Raw genomic sequence first — 17,140 nt, 5'->3', positions numbered from 1 at the left:
GTCGGGGAGACAACCTAAATGTCAGCAAGCAAATGCATAAATAAACTTTGGTATATTCCACACAGTGATGACCATGCAGCAGTGACAGTAAATGAGTTAGAGCCACATTTGTCCAATTTTTGGTCAATTTTTCTTTGAGCTATTTATTATATATGTCATAAATATTGCCCAAACTTTTTAAAAGTTTTTTTTTTTTAAGTCTATAAGAGATTTTCACTTTCTTTCAGCTTCACTTATCTGTAGTGTGAGATTATAGCACTGGTATAATCTTCTCCTTCTAAGATATTTGTGAAGGCCAGGGCAGGGTGCTCATGCCTGTAATGCCAACGCTTTGAGAAGCCGAAGAGGAAGGAGTGCATAACCCCAGCCCAGGCAACATAGTGAGATATTGTCTCTACAAAACAACAAAAAGTTAGCCAAGTGTGGTGGTGTACACCTGTAATCCTGGCTATTCGGGAGGCTGAGGCAGAAGGGTCACCTGAGCCCAGGAGGTCAAGGCTGCTGTGAGATATGATGGAGCTCAGTGGTGGAGCTGTGATGCACTCCAGCATGGGTGACAGAGTGAGACCCTGTCTCAAGAAAAAAAGAAAAAAAAATGAAGATAAAATAAGCTGATATGACTGGGTGCCTTTGGCTCATGCCTGTAATCCCAGCACTTTGGGAAGCCAAGGTGAGAGGATTACGTGTCCAGGAGTTTAAGACCAGCCTGGGCAACATGGTGAGACCTCATTTCTACAATATAAGGGGAAAAAAAACCAAAATAGGCGTGGTGGTGTGTGTCTGTAGTTCCAGCTACTCAAGAGATTGAGGTGGAAGGATTGCCTGAGCCCTACAGTTTGAGGCTGTGGTAGCCAAGATCACGCCACTGCACTCCAACCTGGGTGACAGAGTGAGAATCCGACTCAAAACAAGAAAAGTAATGTATGTAAAAGTGACTTGAAAACTTTTCATTGCTAAAATTTATTGCTTAAATTTGCTGTCAGATGAGATCGTTTTTTCATAAGTAGGAGAAGGTGGAAGTAAATTATATTCATTGCTAGAAAATCAGAAAATGTAGAAAAGAGCAAATAAAATTCACTTATACCACCGCTAACAGTTTATTTCTTTTTAGTGTCTTTGTCTTCTTTCAGAACTAAAACTTGATACAGTTGTTTCCTAGGACATTTTTTGTGTTGCAGAGGTGACAGCAAGAGCACATGCTTGAGAAAGAAAACTTGAGGGGTTCTTCTGTGTGCTCCTCTAGCTACTGCTTGAGGGCAGCGTCTCTCTCACCTGTGTAGTGCCTTATGAGTGTTAATTGACTGAGTGACGGAAGGCTATAAGTCAGCATGGTTGACAGTTTCCCTGAACAGGAGAGAGAAGACAGGGGCTCTGGCCTGGACCCTGACCCTACCTTGAAGCTGCTATGTGACTTTGGGCAAGTTGGTTCACCTTGTTAGCCTAACTTCTCATCCCTGAGACAGAGTGGTTGACTTACTATGTCTGTTTTAGCTCTGGGTACACTGCTAACAGTTACTTTGTACACCAAGGGTATTTATTTGAGAGTGAGTGGGAAGTGAAGGAGGAAAAAAACTGTGAATTCATGATGGTCAGGTGCTTTGCAACCTCAGTGAATAGCGCTTGTGATTGAACATCCTTTCCAGTAAAATCCTCACTCAGGCGAGAGCAGCTGAGGTTGAGTGGGAAAGGACAGAAATTAGAGTTATAGGGCAATTATGTCACTGGATTTTGAGGCAGATCAGTGACTGAATATGGTCAAGAGAGGAAAGCATTAGCTGTTAGGTTTTCTACAGACTGTAGTTTTAATGTAGTTATTCAACATTTCTTTAATATTGCTTTAATGGAAGAATCTTGCTGCCATTTAGTAGGTGAGAAAGCTATAGTAATTTTGCATTTACCAGGAGACTTTGTATAGAGTTCTCTTTCTCCTAAGTCAGCACTAGTTGATGATATAAACTCTATCCAATAATAAGATGTAATATTTTCCAATAAGAAAGTCGGGAAAATATCAGGAAGGTATGCATAGCTGTGAATTTTCTGGAAAGTGTCCTATAGAATCAGGGACTAGAATGTCATCTCCCAGCACCTGCAGGTTCAGAACTAGTTAAGGACTTGAGAGCTTTTAGAGCATCTTGGTCCCTAGATTCCAGGACTCTGACCACAGACCTATGTTTTGTAAATTCCTTTATTTATTGTCTTTGGACCATTTCTTTCATGAATTCTTATCAACAAATTAAGGTTAACTGAATTAAGTGAATGAATGAGGACTGAATTTGTGAACATTTAACTGAAATACATAAATTTGATTACCTGGCAATAAAATCTAAAACTTACTTCATATGTAGTCAGTATTTCAGAGGACTAAAGAAGAGAAACTCCTACAATCAGTAATAAAAAAGACAACCCAGTTAAAAATGGGCAAATGATCTGAATAGACATTTCTCCAGAAAAGGTATATAGATGGTCAGCAAGCATGTGAGAAGATGCTCAACATCATCAGCCATCAGGGAATGCATATCAGACCACTTCACACTCACTAGAGTGGCCATGATTTTTCAAAGACAGGTAATAGCAAGGATTAGAATGTGGAGATGTTGGAGCCCTCATACATTGTTGGTGGGAATGTAAATTGATACCTGCACTTCGGAAAATGGTCTGGCAGTCCCTCAAAAAAGTTAAACATAGAATTATCATTTGACACAGTAATTCCAAGGCATATACCCAAAAGAAATGAAAACATGTTTATACAAAAAACTTGTGCACAAGTGTTTACAGAAGCATTATTCATAATAGTCAAAAGTTGATGAACAACCCAGATGTTCATCAGTTGACAAATGGATAAATAAAATGTGGTCTATACAGTGAACGTTACTTGGCCATATAAAGGAAGTAAGTACACATGCTACAACATGGATGAACCTTGAAATCACTGTGCTAAGAGAAATAAGCCAGTTGCAAAAGACTGCAGTATTGTGTGATTCCTTTTGTATGAAATGTCCAGAGTAGATAAATATATAGTAACAGGAGAATTGGTTGCCTAGGGGCTGGTGGGGACTTTTAGGGGATGATAGAGATGTTCTGGATTTGTGCTGTGATGGTGTACAACTCAGTGAATGTACCAATAACCATTGCATTGTACACTTGCAGTGAGTGAATTTTATATATGCGAGCTTTTTCTCAATAAATTTGTTACCACCCCCCAATCTCATTTGAATCAACTTTAACATCTTACTGTTTGGGAGGGGGTAGAAATATGGTTAATCATCTTTGAGGAATTTAGGAAGACTTGTTGAATGTCTGCTTTGTGCTGGCATGTGCTGGGTACTGATGACAAGAACAAAGAAGTTCTCAGTCTGGTGAGGAATATTTGAATGTGATAGTGCAGGGTACTGCATGCACCAGAACTCTGTGCCATAGGTGCCACAGGAGAGTAAAGGGGAGCATTGGAACATCTGAAAGGCTTCAAACCACCAGGAGTCAAGGCATTGATTTGGTTCACAAACTAACAATAGAGAGCTCTCATTTACTGAATGTGTGCTGTATGCATGGCACTGTGTGAAGGTCCTTTCTCATGATACTTTGAACATAAACTCAGTAAGGGATGTTCTGCTGTGACTGTGTCAAGCAGATGAGGAAAGGGACAGCAAGAGTGGGCCTGGCTGCCTAGGGCCGTGCAGGTGATGGGGGAGTGGCGAGGCCAGCAGTCAGAGCCAGGTAGCCAGACCCCAGAGCCTACTCTCCTTAGCACCTGTCCCTGCAGTGACATTGCTGGTGGGCAGCAGTCTGCAGAACCATTGTTCTCATTGAATTTCTTCCAGCTTCTATTTTAAGATGCTTCTGGTTCTCTGTTAAAATGACTAAATGTGTCTAAAATTAAACTGGCAATTGCTTTGTTTTTCTTGTACAATTGGTGTTGTGGATGTTTCACTTAATTCACAGAATAAAAAGAACTGAGTGATGGTAATCTCAGAGATTTCTTATTAGAGTTACTTGTATTTAGTGTTCATTCAAATGACATTCTATTTAAGTTGAGGGAAGTCTTTCTGAACATTGGTGATATTGGTGGTTCCCTGAGATGGCATCCTGTATAAACATATCTGTCAACACCATTTGAAAGGGTCCTGACTCAAAAGTTGAACATCCTTGAGATGGGCTAACTGACACTGTTTTGCTTTCCCTAAAAACAGTTGTAGGTGTAGGAGGTGTCTTATTTGGGACCTTAGATTACAGCATGAATAGGCTTTCAGCGGTTCAGCCTTATGTTTTTACTGTAGATTTCCCTACTGTTAATAGCTTTACTGATAACAATAATGCTAGAAAATGATTGAACATGTCTTATATTGGAGAGGGTTACAGGCTGTTTTGTTTTTTTAAACAAAAGCCTAGGTCAAAATTTAGCTTTTCCTCTGGCTTTTTAGTCGAAGAGCACACACTTCAGCTAGCTTGCCAAGATGGAAGTTCTCTGGTGCCCAGAGTAAACGAGAGTCCCACTTTCCTTTAAAAGGGAAGGAAAGCTCTACCTTAGGCTGCTGGGCAGATCTGTAGCACCCTGGCGTATAATTCTTGCAACGAGAACCAAGCTGGCTCCTGGTTGGTAATTCCTCAATACTCCGGTATGTCCAAACATTGCCAAATAGGCTAGAAGGATTTAGAGAACAGGAAGTGAGCTGCTGGGAGATAAGGTGGCAGCTGTGAATTGTAGACAGGAGAGGAAATGAGAAACAGCATTAGCAACTTGGATTTATTTATTTAGAATTGGAGTCTCACTATTCATTCATTCATTCATTCATTCATTCATTCATTCATTCATTTAGAATTGGAGTCTTACTCTGTCGCCCAGACTTGAGTGCAGTGACACACTCACGGCCACCCCAGTGTTGACCTGCTGGGCTCAGGCGATCCTACCGCCTCAATGTTCCAAGTAGCTGGAACTACAGGCGCACGCTACCACGCCCAGCTAATATTTTATTTATTGTAGAGACAAGGTCTCGCCAAGTTGCCTGGGCTGGTTTCGAATCTGCGGGCTTAGGCAGTCCACTTGCCCTGGCCCCCTGAGTGCTGGGATTACAGGTTGAGCCACCAAGCCCTGCCTATTTTTAAACCAGGACTCACTGTAAAGATTTCTGCCTCTGATTTAAGGGAGTTACCTAATTATTCAGTTATATTGTACTAGTTGGAATTTAAAGAAGCTGTGTGTGAATGGGGACCACATTTCCATTTACTGTTGCATTTAAGCTGATCGTGAATTTTAAAAAGATGTATTGAGTCTGTGAACATTATATTTATCTAACAAAGGTGTCATATGAACAGAAAGTTGTTCATTCAACTTTAGAAATAGTTAAATATTTCTTTCCTCTGATTTTTTTTGTGTTTGTGACATGCTGTGACTATGCAGGCTGTTTTTTCATGAAGCAGACAGGTTTGTTGTTGATGGATGTTAAAAGGAAAAAGGAAAAAGTATAGATGAAGTGATTAGCCTCTGTCCTCGAGTATGATACCTTGTCATCAAATATTATTTTATTAAGGATCATAGTAGACGAATGTTCACTGGTGTTACATTTAAATAAGAAAATAATTTTAAAACTGACCAGTCATGAATATCATGTTCTTGTTTGTCATGTTCCATTCTATGCTAGCCATTCTGAAGTACACTAATGAATGTGAACTTAAATAATGTGTGTTGGGGTACTAAATGGTAGCCTCATGTACATTTGTGGATTGTAATGCTGGGGCCAAATCATTGTCCGGTCTGAACGAAGTCTGTGAAGTTGACTTTTAATGACCATTTGGAAATTCTAAATTTATTAGATATTCAATGTCATTTAAGGACATGTGTTGATTTGGTTTGACTTTTAAAAAAAGTAGCAATTTGAATGGAGAATTTTAAAAACTGGACTAAAAAGTGAATCTGGATTTGTTGTCATCCTGTTCACCTGCGTTGAGCCCCCTCCTGTGTGTGTTTACAGCTCTATAATTATGTGTAAAAGGGAGTTTATGTCCATCTAGTATACTGAACGCCGCAAAGTTCAGGGGCTCTGTCCTCGGTACCTAATAGCATCTGATTTATCGTAGGCAGGCAGCGTATGCTGTTGTTAAAATGCCTCTGGGAATTGAAAGTAACTAACTTGAAATAGCTTTTCATACCTTTTATAGTTCAAAGATATAATTAACAAGGATCACAACTTCTAATTGTATGTTATTGTTTGCACAGTATATTCAAAATTGTGTGTGTTATTATTCAAGATGAGCTTGTCTGTGTACCTTTCCTCAAGCAGCATAGACCTACGGGATGGTGTGCACAAGCTGACAGTACAGCAGATGTGTAAGCACTGCTTATGCAGGGCTGTGACCAGAACAAGAGGAGGTCCCAGCAGAGAAGTGTGACTGCCCGCAGCCACAAAAGCTGCCTTTAGTGTGGTAGCTATCTGCTGCATTCGATGTAGCTAGTGACTGCCAGGTCCCAGAAGATCGCAGCCTCACAGCTGCCTCTGATTTTTGCAGAGTTTTAAAAAAGAGCTATAGTATACTTTACATTTCAAGTGGGCAATCATTTCCTTTTGGAAAATGTGAAGATTTTGTTATACATTTTACAAGTGCAGAATATCACCAAGTGTGGCAACCAAGACTGCTCAAGGCAGACAAAGTCAGGCTCTTCCTGGAGTTCTCTCCGGGCTCTCTAGTGCCCTGGAGCAAGTAAAGACCTAAAGCAGGTGTGTCAAGGCATTGCTGAGAGGAGCAGCAGGTGTACCGCCTGGTCTGAAGGCAGGAAATGTACTCTGGACAAATGGTGTGAGAGTGGCCCCTGCATTATGGAAGTCAACCATCAGTCTTCAACCTCACATTCTGTTTCAAGTATAAGTTAGAATTTGGAAAACATTTATTCCGGTGTCACATGTTCTCAATGATTATAATTAGTTAATTAGGCACAAAGTGCTGGGAGTAGACATTCACATATGTGATGCAGCAACCCCAAGTCTGAGAGGGCTTGCATGTAAGGCTCTTTACTCCAAAGAAGCCACCGGAGGTTCAGCAGGGAAAGATGTTGGTTTAGAAGAACTTTCAGGAGGCACTGATGGTGACCATGTCTCTGGGTGGTACAGCAAACAGTTTTATAGGCAAACAAGTCAATCAAATTTCTATCCAATGTTCACATGTACATTGATTACACATCAGCCACATTGCTTTCACCTTTGCTTGGTTACCTGCATTCCATGACTCATTTCTGGGAATATGCAAAGCCTCCAGAGACCATGTGTAATCCTTGACCAGAGAGGAAAGAAGTCACATATAGGGGGAAAGAATCGGTGTCCCGACAATCGTCTCACACAATATTTGATTTTTAATGGCAGGAGGACTCTTGCTGAGTAGTAACAGCCCTCATGTTATTGACACATGACAGATAACACATTTGTGGATGATCTCACTTCCCAGCTGGAGCTTACCTGAGGGTGGCTGGGGCATGTCATGGCCTTCAACTCAGTATTAGTCACATCACGTGACCGTAATAAATGTGTGCTGAATGTCTGGTTGAGTTAATTCATCATGATCACCAGGATGGGCCAGTCAGGGATGGCTTGGGAGGCTTGCGGCATTGGCTTCGTGGTACCTGGTGTCCTGGGGCCATTCTGTGACACTTGGTCCCTGACAACTTGTAAGGCTCTGTGAGGGCTGCCCGAAGAATTCTCTGATTTACCTATTCCTACAAACCACCTACCAGAGTTTCTGCCTTTTTCGATAGGGGGAGCGATCACTGGGAAAGAGTGGAAGTGATTTGTCTAAATTCTGAATTTTTCAAATTTGAAAACAAAGTTCTTACACTCACAAGTTTTGAAGCTTATAATTTCTTCATATTTCTTCTGTGATACATACTAAAAAGTTTAGATCTTTCAATTGTGTATTTTTTTTCCAAATTGGCCATACTTAGATGCTGAACTGTTGAAAAATAATATAGTCCAGAAAATATATAGAACATTCAGGAGGATAGTGAAATTAAATAGTACTCATCAGCCGGGCTCGGTGGCTCAGCCTGTAATTCCGTGCCTTTGGGAGGCTGAGGTGAGTGGATTGCCTGAGCCCGCGGGGCAGGCGAGACCTCATCTCTACAATAAACCAAAAAGCAGCTGGGCGTGGTAGCACATGCCTATAATTCTGGCTACTTGGAAGGCTGAGGCGGAAGGATCGCCAGAGCCCAGCAGGTTGAGGCTGCGGTGGCTGGGAGTGGTCACTGCACTCCAGTCTGGGTGACAGAGTGAGACTCCAACTGAAAAAAAAAACAAAATAGTACTCATCCTTTCTTCTTTCTGTACTAAATAAATAATGACCTGATTCAAATACATAGTAAATTTTGTTAAAGTAGTTTCTCCATAATACAGGATCTGCAGATAAAGAATCATCTGGGAGGCAAGTGCTGGGTACTGATGGGCTCTGGGTCCCCTTTTTATTTTTATAGAGGTGGGCATGTTCGTATTGTATTTGACTGGACATCAGGAAGCCAGGTCAGAGGATCTGGTTCCCATGGGACTGCTGTGTGTGGGCTCTGCCCAGCCCCTTCCACGACCCTTGCGTTCTCCCCTAATCTTCTCCTTAGACCAACTGCATTCTAACTAAGTTCATGAAGTCTGATCATTTCATAGAAATCATCCTGGCCCAATGGTTTATTTCCGGTGATAAATATCTTCTTGGTGGTTTTCTAGGTTGTGCTGGTGAGATGGAATGAGCCATACCAGAAACTGGCTACATGTGACGCAGATGGAGGAATATTTGTGTGGATTCAGTATGAAGGCAGGTGGTCTGTGGAACTAGTCAACGACCGTGGTACTCAGGTGAGTGGGTGACATAGCTCTGCAAGCAGCAGGCTGCTGGATCAAGCATCTGGAGCAGGCGTGTGGGCATTGCACAGCACTGAAAGCTCTTTCCAGAACTAGGTAGAGTAAAAATAAAGACAATTAGAATCCTACTTTTAATTTCTCTGGAATATGTTACTAGATAAAAAAGAGAGCCTAGCGTGCAAGATCATACTTCTCTTCAGCCATGCTATTATTGTGAGAACTCTCCAAGTTTTAAACATTAATTAGATCTGTGAACCTCTCAGTGTGATTACATGTTAAATTTGAGTCCTCTGAAGTGCTTCTGGCATATCACTGTTTTGCTCCCTTTTGAAAGGCATCTTCCCAGAGTTGTAATCTTCGTACTTTTCTCACAGAGAACTCCACATGACTGCTTCTCACAACCTCCTCACCAAGGGAGGAGTTTTTAACATGCTTTTCTGTCAGGTTTCAATTAGCATGGCCACCTGTTGTCATCTCTCAGCGACTCCTTTCTGATACAATTTGTCTCCATTCTGAGGAAAACAATTGTTCGAGGACACCTTGCAGAGCTGTGCTATTTCTAGAACCACTCCAAAGATTGTTCTGGCTTATGGGACAGTTTTACGGCCTACCTCTTCTCATGTGTTTAAAGATACATGTCAGAGCAGGTGGCTCTCATCCTGGGAATTTGGCAGAACTGTGACTTGAGAACCCAAGTCCTTAGGGGATATGAATTGATGAGCGGTTTTTTGGAGTATTTAACTCTCAGAATGATTTTCTTTCAACTGCCTTTCTGCACATTTCTAAGGTGCTAGATTCTTATCTTCTCTTCTTCTACTTGTTGCTTAAATAGACTACGAACTTCCCAAGTTTGAAAGATACAGACCAGTCAGGTGACATAAAGTTGCAAGGAATGAAGAGGTTATCAGCAGTGATTTTTAACAGGCTGAGGATCTCTGAAAGATGTTGTCACAGAAGATAAACCTACCTGTGTATGAAAACAGAGCATTCTTTTTTATGAATTTATTTGGTAGGGTAAATGTAATAATATTGACTGACTCTGATAAAGCGTCACCAGTTTCCTGAATGCCTCCTTGGAGTGAGAAAAGGACAAGAGGCATAGCTTGCCCCATGACCACTAAGTGGCCTTCTTGAAGTAGAGCTGCAAATGTGGACGTCTATGAGAAATTTGTCTCCTCGAGGTTGGATGTGTGGTCAAAAGCCACAACATAGGCTGAAATCTCACCCCATTACTTTTGAGTGGGAGATGATTAACTTATCTCTGCCTCGGTTTCCTCATTTGTAACATAGGGACTACAAAATGCCTGCCTCAGAGGATCATTGAGAGGATTAAATAAGACTGTATATGAAAAGTACTGCTACCATTGTCTACACATAGCAGTTGTCACTGTGTCTTATAACCGTGCCTGTAGTGTGCTGCAGCACTGTCACCTCACAGTCCCCAGCACAGAGCTGCCCTGCCCAGAAGCAATGGCTGTAGGTCGTCACCAAAGACAAGTTTCAGGCCTTGAGGTAGCAGCTTACGGTTTTCTGTGAAGTGGCAGTCTCTCCGTGTTTGCCTGTGAGGGCCTCTAAAGTGCTATCATTCTCCCATTCACGAAAGCATAGTGCTCTTTTCTCTAGAAAAGTCCAGTGATGGAGTGAAATGAGTCTTCAGATTTAGCATGACCAGGGAACTTTCAGTCATTACTCAGAGAAAGGGAGGGGAGCTGGAACAAATGCCACCTGAGTGCTTGACTTTGTCATGTGTTATTTCTTCTGATCTCCATAGGATATTTTGTTTTTTGTTTTTTAATTAAACCCTATTCTAAAAATGTTATTCTTCATTAATGGAAGAGAAAAATGCGTCAGGAGTTTTAGTAACTTGTCCTAGGAAGTTCATGGCTACTCAGCCAGAACTCAAACCCCAGTTTGTTTGAGTCCAAAACGCTCCACCTCACTGTCTTATTCCCAAACAAGAAGCCATTTTCTCTTTTGGCAGTAATAGCACAGAGATGCCTCACCATAACATTGCAGTTAAGATCAACCACATACGTGATGCTGGTATCATAAGATTATAATGAACCTGAAAAATTCTTTTTGCCTAGTGACATTGCAGCCATCATAACATATTACCCACTTTTGTGGTGTCACTGGTATAAACAAACCTGTGCTGCCTGTTTTATAAAAGTGTGACACATACAATCATGTATGGTATTTAATACTTGATAGTAAACTACTGTAACTGACATTGACCATACTTTTAATTATTTTTTTGGAGGGTAGCCTTACTTATTAAAAAAAAGAAGAAAGTTAACTGTAAAGCAGCTTCAGGTATGTCCTACAGGAAATATTCCCAGAGGAAGGCATCACTGTCATAGAAGATGACTGTTCCATGCATGTCATTGCCCTTGTAGACCTTCCAGTGGGACAAGATATGGAGGTGGAAAACAGTGATATTGATCCTGACCTGTGTAGGCCTAGGCAAATGTGTGTGTCTTAGTTGTTAACAAAAGAGCTTAAAAGAATTAATAAAAAATGTTTATAATAGAACAAAGCTTATAGACTAAAGATATGAAGAAGAAATATTTGTGTTTTAAGCTAAGTTATTACAAAAGAATCAAGTTTTAGAAATTGAAAAGTTTATAAAGTAATGAAGTTCCAGTAAGCTGAGATTAATTTATTATTGAAAAAAGAAAAATACTGTTTTATAACTTAGTGTAGCCTAAGTATACAGGGTTTATACGGTCTCAGTGGTGGACAGTAATGTGCTAGGCCTTCACATTCACTCACCATCACTCACTGACTCACCCAGAGCAATTTTCCAGTCCTGCAAGCTCCATTCATGATAAGTGTCCTATCATGATGCTTGTACTATTTTGTGTACTATCTTGTGTCTCCTGTATTTTTTCTGTGTTCAGAGCTGGTTAGGTACACAAATACTGACCACCGTATTACAGTTGCCTGTAATAATCAGTACAGTCACATGCTGTGCAGGGTTGTAGCCTGTACCATATAGCCTCATGTGCAGCAGGCCACACCATCTAGGTTTGTGTGAGTATACTCCATGGTGTTCACAACAATGGAATCGCCTGATGATGTGTTTCTTAGAACGTATCCTCATTATTAATTGATGCATGTTTGTATATCCAAAAGAGCTCAAACTTTATTACCAATAGAGGGGCCTGCCTCACCTCCAAGCCATACCACGACCACATGGTTTTCTTCTGGTGCTAGCCTCTCTGGGCAGGGCCCTCTGTCATCTCCATAGCAGCTGTATTGTCACCACCACTGTCACATCCCTTGTATTTCTTTCTCTTGAGAAACTTGAAGCAGACAAGCATATGAGAATCAAGAAAGGGAGAATGATTGCAAACCCAGAGGCACATGAGCTTATAGGGACCACAGAACATTCAGAAGCACCCAGTTTCACAAATGCCTGTGCCTGCCAGACTCACCTAAAGTAATTGCTGTATGTTGTGATAGGATTCCGATTTTCATATAATTTTGCTGTTTGGAACTCTGATTCTTCAAAATTTAGAACCCCATTACATGCTGACATTTTGGAGAAGTTTGGTTGATTTTATAGTGTTGGAGTCAGATTTTACCTGAATAAAAAGGATATCACACACTGGTGATGATGAATCTCTGGTCAAGGAATCGGTGGCTGTGTGCACCTGAGAAACTTCCTCATGGAAGGAACCGTTCTGTGGCTTTGAGGAGGAACATCCTGAAAACCAGCTCAGAGAAAAATACTGAAGTAGTTGCTGGTGATCCTTGTTATATAGCATGTTTTTTATTGTCACAAAGTTATCAAACATTTGGCAAGAACTAGGAAAGGCTTTACCAATTTCTTTTTCAGGAAGTGATTATGAGTCCTATATTTTAAAAATGAGTTTGGAACAGTGCATGCATTATTTTACAGTATTAGTCACCAAGGACAGCTGTGCCAGGCACACTCACTCTCAGACAGTCTGGTGAAAAGCTGCCTCAGGCAATGGTGTGGTCAGCCTGCTGCTCAGCTCCAATTAATCCTTGTCTGAGAACTCTCTTTAGTAAGGCAAGAGCATTGTAATGCTCTTCAGTTGAAAAACACCAGAAAAAGACTTTCTGTTTATTTATTTGTTTGTTTATTTATTTATTTATTAGGATTTGGTACTTTGTTTTCTCTGTTTTTGTATTTCTGATTGTGATATATTCTTATCCTTTTATGCTGACCTAATAAGCTCAGTTATAGCCAGGTGCAGTGGCTCGCACCTGTAATCCCGTCTACTTGGGAAGCTGAAGCAGAAGGATCTCTTATGGCAAGGAGTTTGAGACCAACCTGATTAATAGTGAGACTGTTTCTAAAAAAAATTTTTTAAATTAGCAGGTGTGGTGGTTCGTGCCTGTAGTCCCTGCTACTGGGGGAGAGAAGGGAGTGTGAGGCTAAGGTGGGAGGATTGCTTGAGCTCAGGAGTTCCAGGCTGTAGTGAGCTATGATCACTCTACTGCTCTCCAGTCTGGGCAAGAGAGGGGCCCCTGTCTCTAAAACAATAACAAAAAAGCCAATTAGTTCATGTAAACATCTTCTATTACCGTGTGTGTGTGTGTGTGTATGTGTGTGTGTGTGTGTGATCAGATTGTTGATGTCTCTAAGAAGCTTATTTTTATTGGCTATATGTGTTAACCATATATTAAAGACATGATTTTCCTTTTAGTACAAATCTTTTCCAAGACATGAGGGAGGCCCCTCAAAAAACTGGATTTTTTTTGGTGGGGGGAAGGTTGACCGCTTGTACAGGCTTCCCCCATAGGTAAGTGTTCTAGGAACCCATCGTCATCAGTGCACCAGCTCACATTGTTGAGACTGCATTTGGCTTCAGTGATTTTCTTTTTCTTTTTTTGAGTTGAAGTCTCACTCTGTTGCCAGGTTGGAGTGCAGTGTCACACTCGCCGCCATCCCAGCATCCTTCCTCCTCAGCCTTTCAAGTAGCCAGAACTACAGGTGCGCGTTACCACACATGGTGAATTTTTTGACTTATTGTAGAGATGAGGTCTCACCAAGTTGCCCAGGCTGTTCTCAAACCCATGGACTCAGGCAATCCCCTCACCTTGGCCTCCCAAAGTGCTGGGATTACAGGCTTGAGCCAGTGTTTCTGGCAGAATTTTTTTTTTTTTTTAGAGATTTTTTTCAACATGTTTGCCCATTTCATGATGGGTGATTTACAGTGATCCTGTCCACACTTTGCTGAGTGGTTCTCAGTTTTTGACCAAAAACAGCTCCTGTGGCCCACCTTCCCTATTCACCCAGTCTCACCCCAGCAACTTTTTTTGTTTACACGGATGAAAAAAGTCCTCAGAGGGAAACATTCTGCCGATGTGGAAGAGGTGAAACAAAAAACCAGCAGAAGCTCTAAAAGGCATAAAAATTGATGATGAGAAAAGTGTCTTGATAGGTGTATTACATCAAACGCAGTGCACTTTGGAGGTGACTAAAGTTTAAACATGTAAGAATAAATACACAATTTTTTATAAATAAATTTGGATTTTCGGGGTCCCCCCTTGTACATAGTTTAAATACATGTATGTAAATAGCATTATCTTTGCAAAATGAAAAAGCTTTTTAATTTTATTTCAGAGTATAATATGTTACCTCTGAAAAACATTACTAAGTTATTGAAAAAAGCTAGATAGTATAATTGGTTGAAATACGTCAGTGAAGACATGGTACTAAGTTTATCTGAAGAAACAACTTTTACCAGTACTTTTTTTTCTTTAAGTTGGAGTCTCACTCTGTCGCCCAGACTGGAGTGCAGTGGCACACTCCCAGCCACCGCAGCCTCGACCTACTCGGCTCCGGCAATCCTTCTGCCTCAGCCTTCCAAGTAGCCGGAACTACAGGCATGCGCTACCACACCCAGCTAATTTTTGATTTATTGTAGAGACGAAGTCTCGCCAAGTTGCCCGGGTGGGTCTCGAACCCACAGGCTCAGGCAATCTACTTGCCTCGGCTTCCCAAAGTGCTGGGATTACAGGCCAAGCCACCAAACCTGGCCTTTACCAGTAATCTTATATGAACTGTTCAAGAGGTGGCTCACAAACCCTGCCATTGTCATGATAGAGACATTGCTGATCAGGCAACATAAACCCCTAACCCCAGCTAAATAAACAGCTCAAAGCTTGTGTCCCTTTGGCTTTTATTTTTTTATTTTCTGATTACCTGAAATGTAATATATCCAGTAATGTCACAATTTAAAGAAAGTTGAACATTTCTAAGTATAAGCAACAGTGAGGATTGTAGATACCAATTATTTTCTAGAAAAGAATTAAAAGAAACAAAATGTAGTACAACCTGAAAAAGTAAATCAAAATGGTAGAAACAGACACGAATACAACACTAATTAGAGTAAATGTAAATGGACTGAATTCACCAATCAAAGGATAAAACTTAATAGATTATATTTTTTAAAACCTAGATACAGTATATACTGCCAAGTGCCACACCTAAAACTTAAGGACATAAACAAATTTAAAGTAGAAGAATGGAAAAGATAATGTCTGGCAAATACCAAGGAAAAAGATAAAACTGGTACAGCTATATTAGTATCAGATGAAATAGACATGAAGACAGAAATGTTCATCTGGTTTACAAAGTTGCCACATAACAAACAATAAAAGCTGTAGTTTGCCACGATGATTTTATTTTTATTTTAAAGATGTGGGATACAATTCAGGATTAGGTATACAAGTGGTCATCATTCAGGTAAAGTTTGGGCCTCCCTTTGGTCTCCACTTTGCCTGGTTTGAGATCAGGTACCCTTATTGATGTTGTGTGCCCGCACTGACCCCTGTCGTATCCCGCTACTGCCAATCTCTTTCTTATAGTATTATGGTAAAGCCAAGATGATTTTAATATGTATGTACTTATTAATAATAGCATTAAAATATGTGAAGGAAACTGATAGAACTGAAAGGAAAAATTGATGAACCCATTGACATATTCAGAGGTTTTAACAACAACAGTCAGCAAAAATATAGAAGATCTATATAATACAATTAACAATTTTGACCTGAAGGACATTTATGGATTTGCTCATCAATTAGAGAACACACATTTTTCTCAAACACAGACAGAAGGCTTATAAAAATTGATCATGTTCTAGTATAAGGTTCTGAAAACTTTTTCTGTGATGGGGTGGATAGTAAATATTTTAGGTTTTGTGGACCAGGAGCCAAAATCAAGGATATAATATAGATGTTATATATAAGAAATAACACAAAAATTTGAATTTTATGTAATTTTGTGAATAACAAAAAATCATTTTTTTATTGATTTTTTTTTTCTTTTTTCTCAACAACTTGAAACCATTCTTACTATGTGGGCCATACAGAAATAGGCAACTAGCCAGATTTGGTGCTCAGGCCATAGTTAGTCAACCCCTGTTTTGGGCCACGGTAAAACCTCAACAGATTTTCATGGGAGATTTCCATGGTAGGTCACATGACTATAGACCATGATCACTGAAAACAATGCAACCAGGTTAGAACTTAATAACAAAAAGATAAGAAATCCTTGCATATTTGAAAATCTTTAAATGTGTCATAGTTTAAAGAATATACTTAATAGATATTTATACAATCCTAGATCTGGGTGATAATGAAAATATTATCATGTGTTAATTATAAGTGAAAAAATTTTAACATATGAGGAGGAGACCCAAAAACAACTGAAATTATTTTTTGGAGGGCAGGTCCCTTGTAGCACAGGTTTCCCCCACTAAGTGTTCTAGAAATGTATTGACATCAGTGTACCAGCTAGTGTTATTGTGAGAGGCTGCATTGAGCTTCAGCAAATTTTTTTTTTTTTTTAGATTATTTCAGCGCATTTGCCCATTTCATGATAGGTGATTTACAAGTACACCACCCCATGCCTTGCTGAGTGTTTAGCAGTTTGAATAAAAAACGGCATGACCCCTCTGCCTCCCTCTCCCTAATCACCCAATCTCGCCCCAACTGACCTTTTTTTTTTTTGTTTCCCTGGATGAAAAAAGTCCTCAAAGGGAAACATTTTGCAGATGTGGAAGAAGTGAAACAAAAAATGGCAGAAAAGGCATCAAAATTGATGAGTTCAAGAACTGTTTTGAGCAGTGGAAAAAGTGTCTTCATGGGTGTATTGCATCAAACAGAGAGTACTTTGAAGGTGATGGAAGTTTAAACGTGTAAGCATAAATACAGCCGGGCTTGGTGGCTCAGCCTGTAATCCTGCGCTTTGGGAGGCTGAGGTGAGTGGAATGCCAAAGCTCGCGGGTTCGAGACCCGCCTGGGCAGCGAGACCTCATCTCTACAATAAA

At 40.4% G+C, this 17,140-nt stretch overlaps 1 protein-coding gene across 1 annotated transcript in view; it reads left to right on the top strand.

Moving 5' to 3' along the window:
* The window catches only part of TULP4 (tubby like protein 4), a 103,137-nt gene that overhangs the window by 15,020 nt on the left and 70,977 nt on the right, over positions 1–17,140 (top strand). The window contains exon 3 of the mRNA XM_008048978.1: positions 8,694–8,822. Within this exon, the coding sequence (XP_008047169.1) occupies positions 8,694–8,822 (129 nt within the window). The remainder of the gene's footprint in view (positions 1–8,693; positions 8,823–17,140) is intronic.

This window comes from Carlito syrichta, unplaced genomic scaffold (genome assembly GCF_000164805.1).
Source record: "Carlito syrichta isolate Samal-C Ts95f unplaced genomic scaffold, Tarsius_syrichta-2.0.1 Scaffold130390, whole genome shotgun sequence".
NCBI classification, from domain to species: domain Eukaryota; kingdom Metazoa; phylum Chordata; class Mammalia; order Primates; family Tarsiidae; genus Carlito; species Carlito syrichta.
Note: the sequence above shows the minus strand (reverse complement) of the source record. Positions and strands in the feature narration are given on the sequence as shown.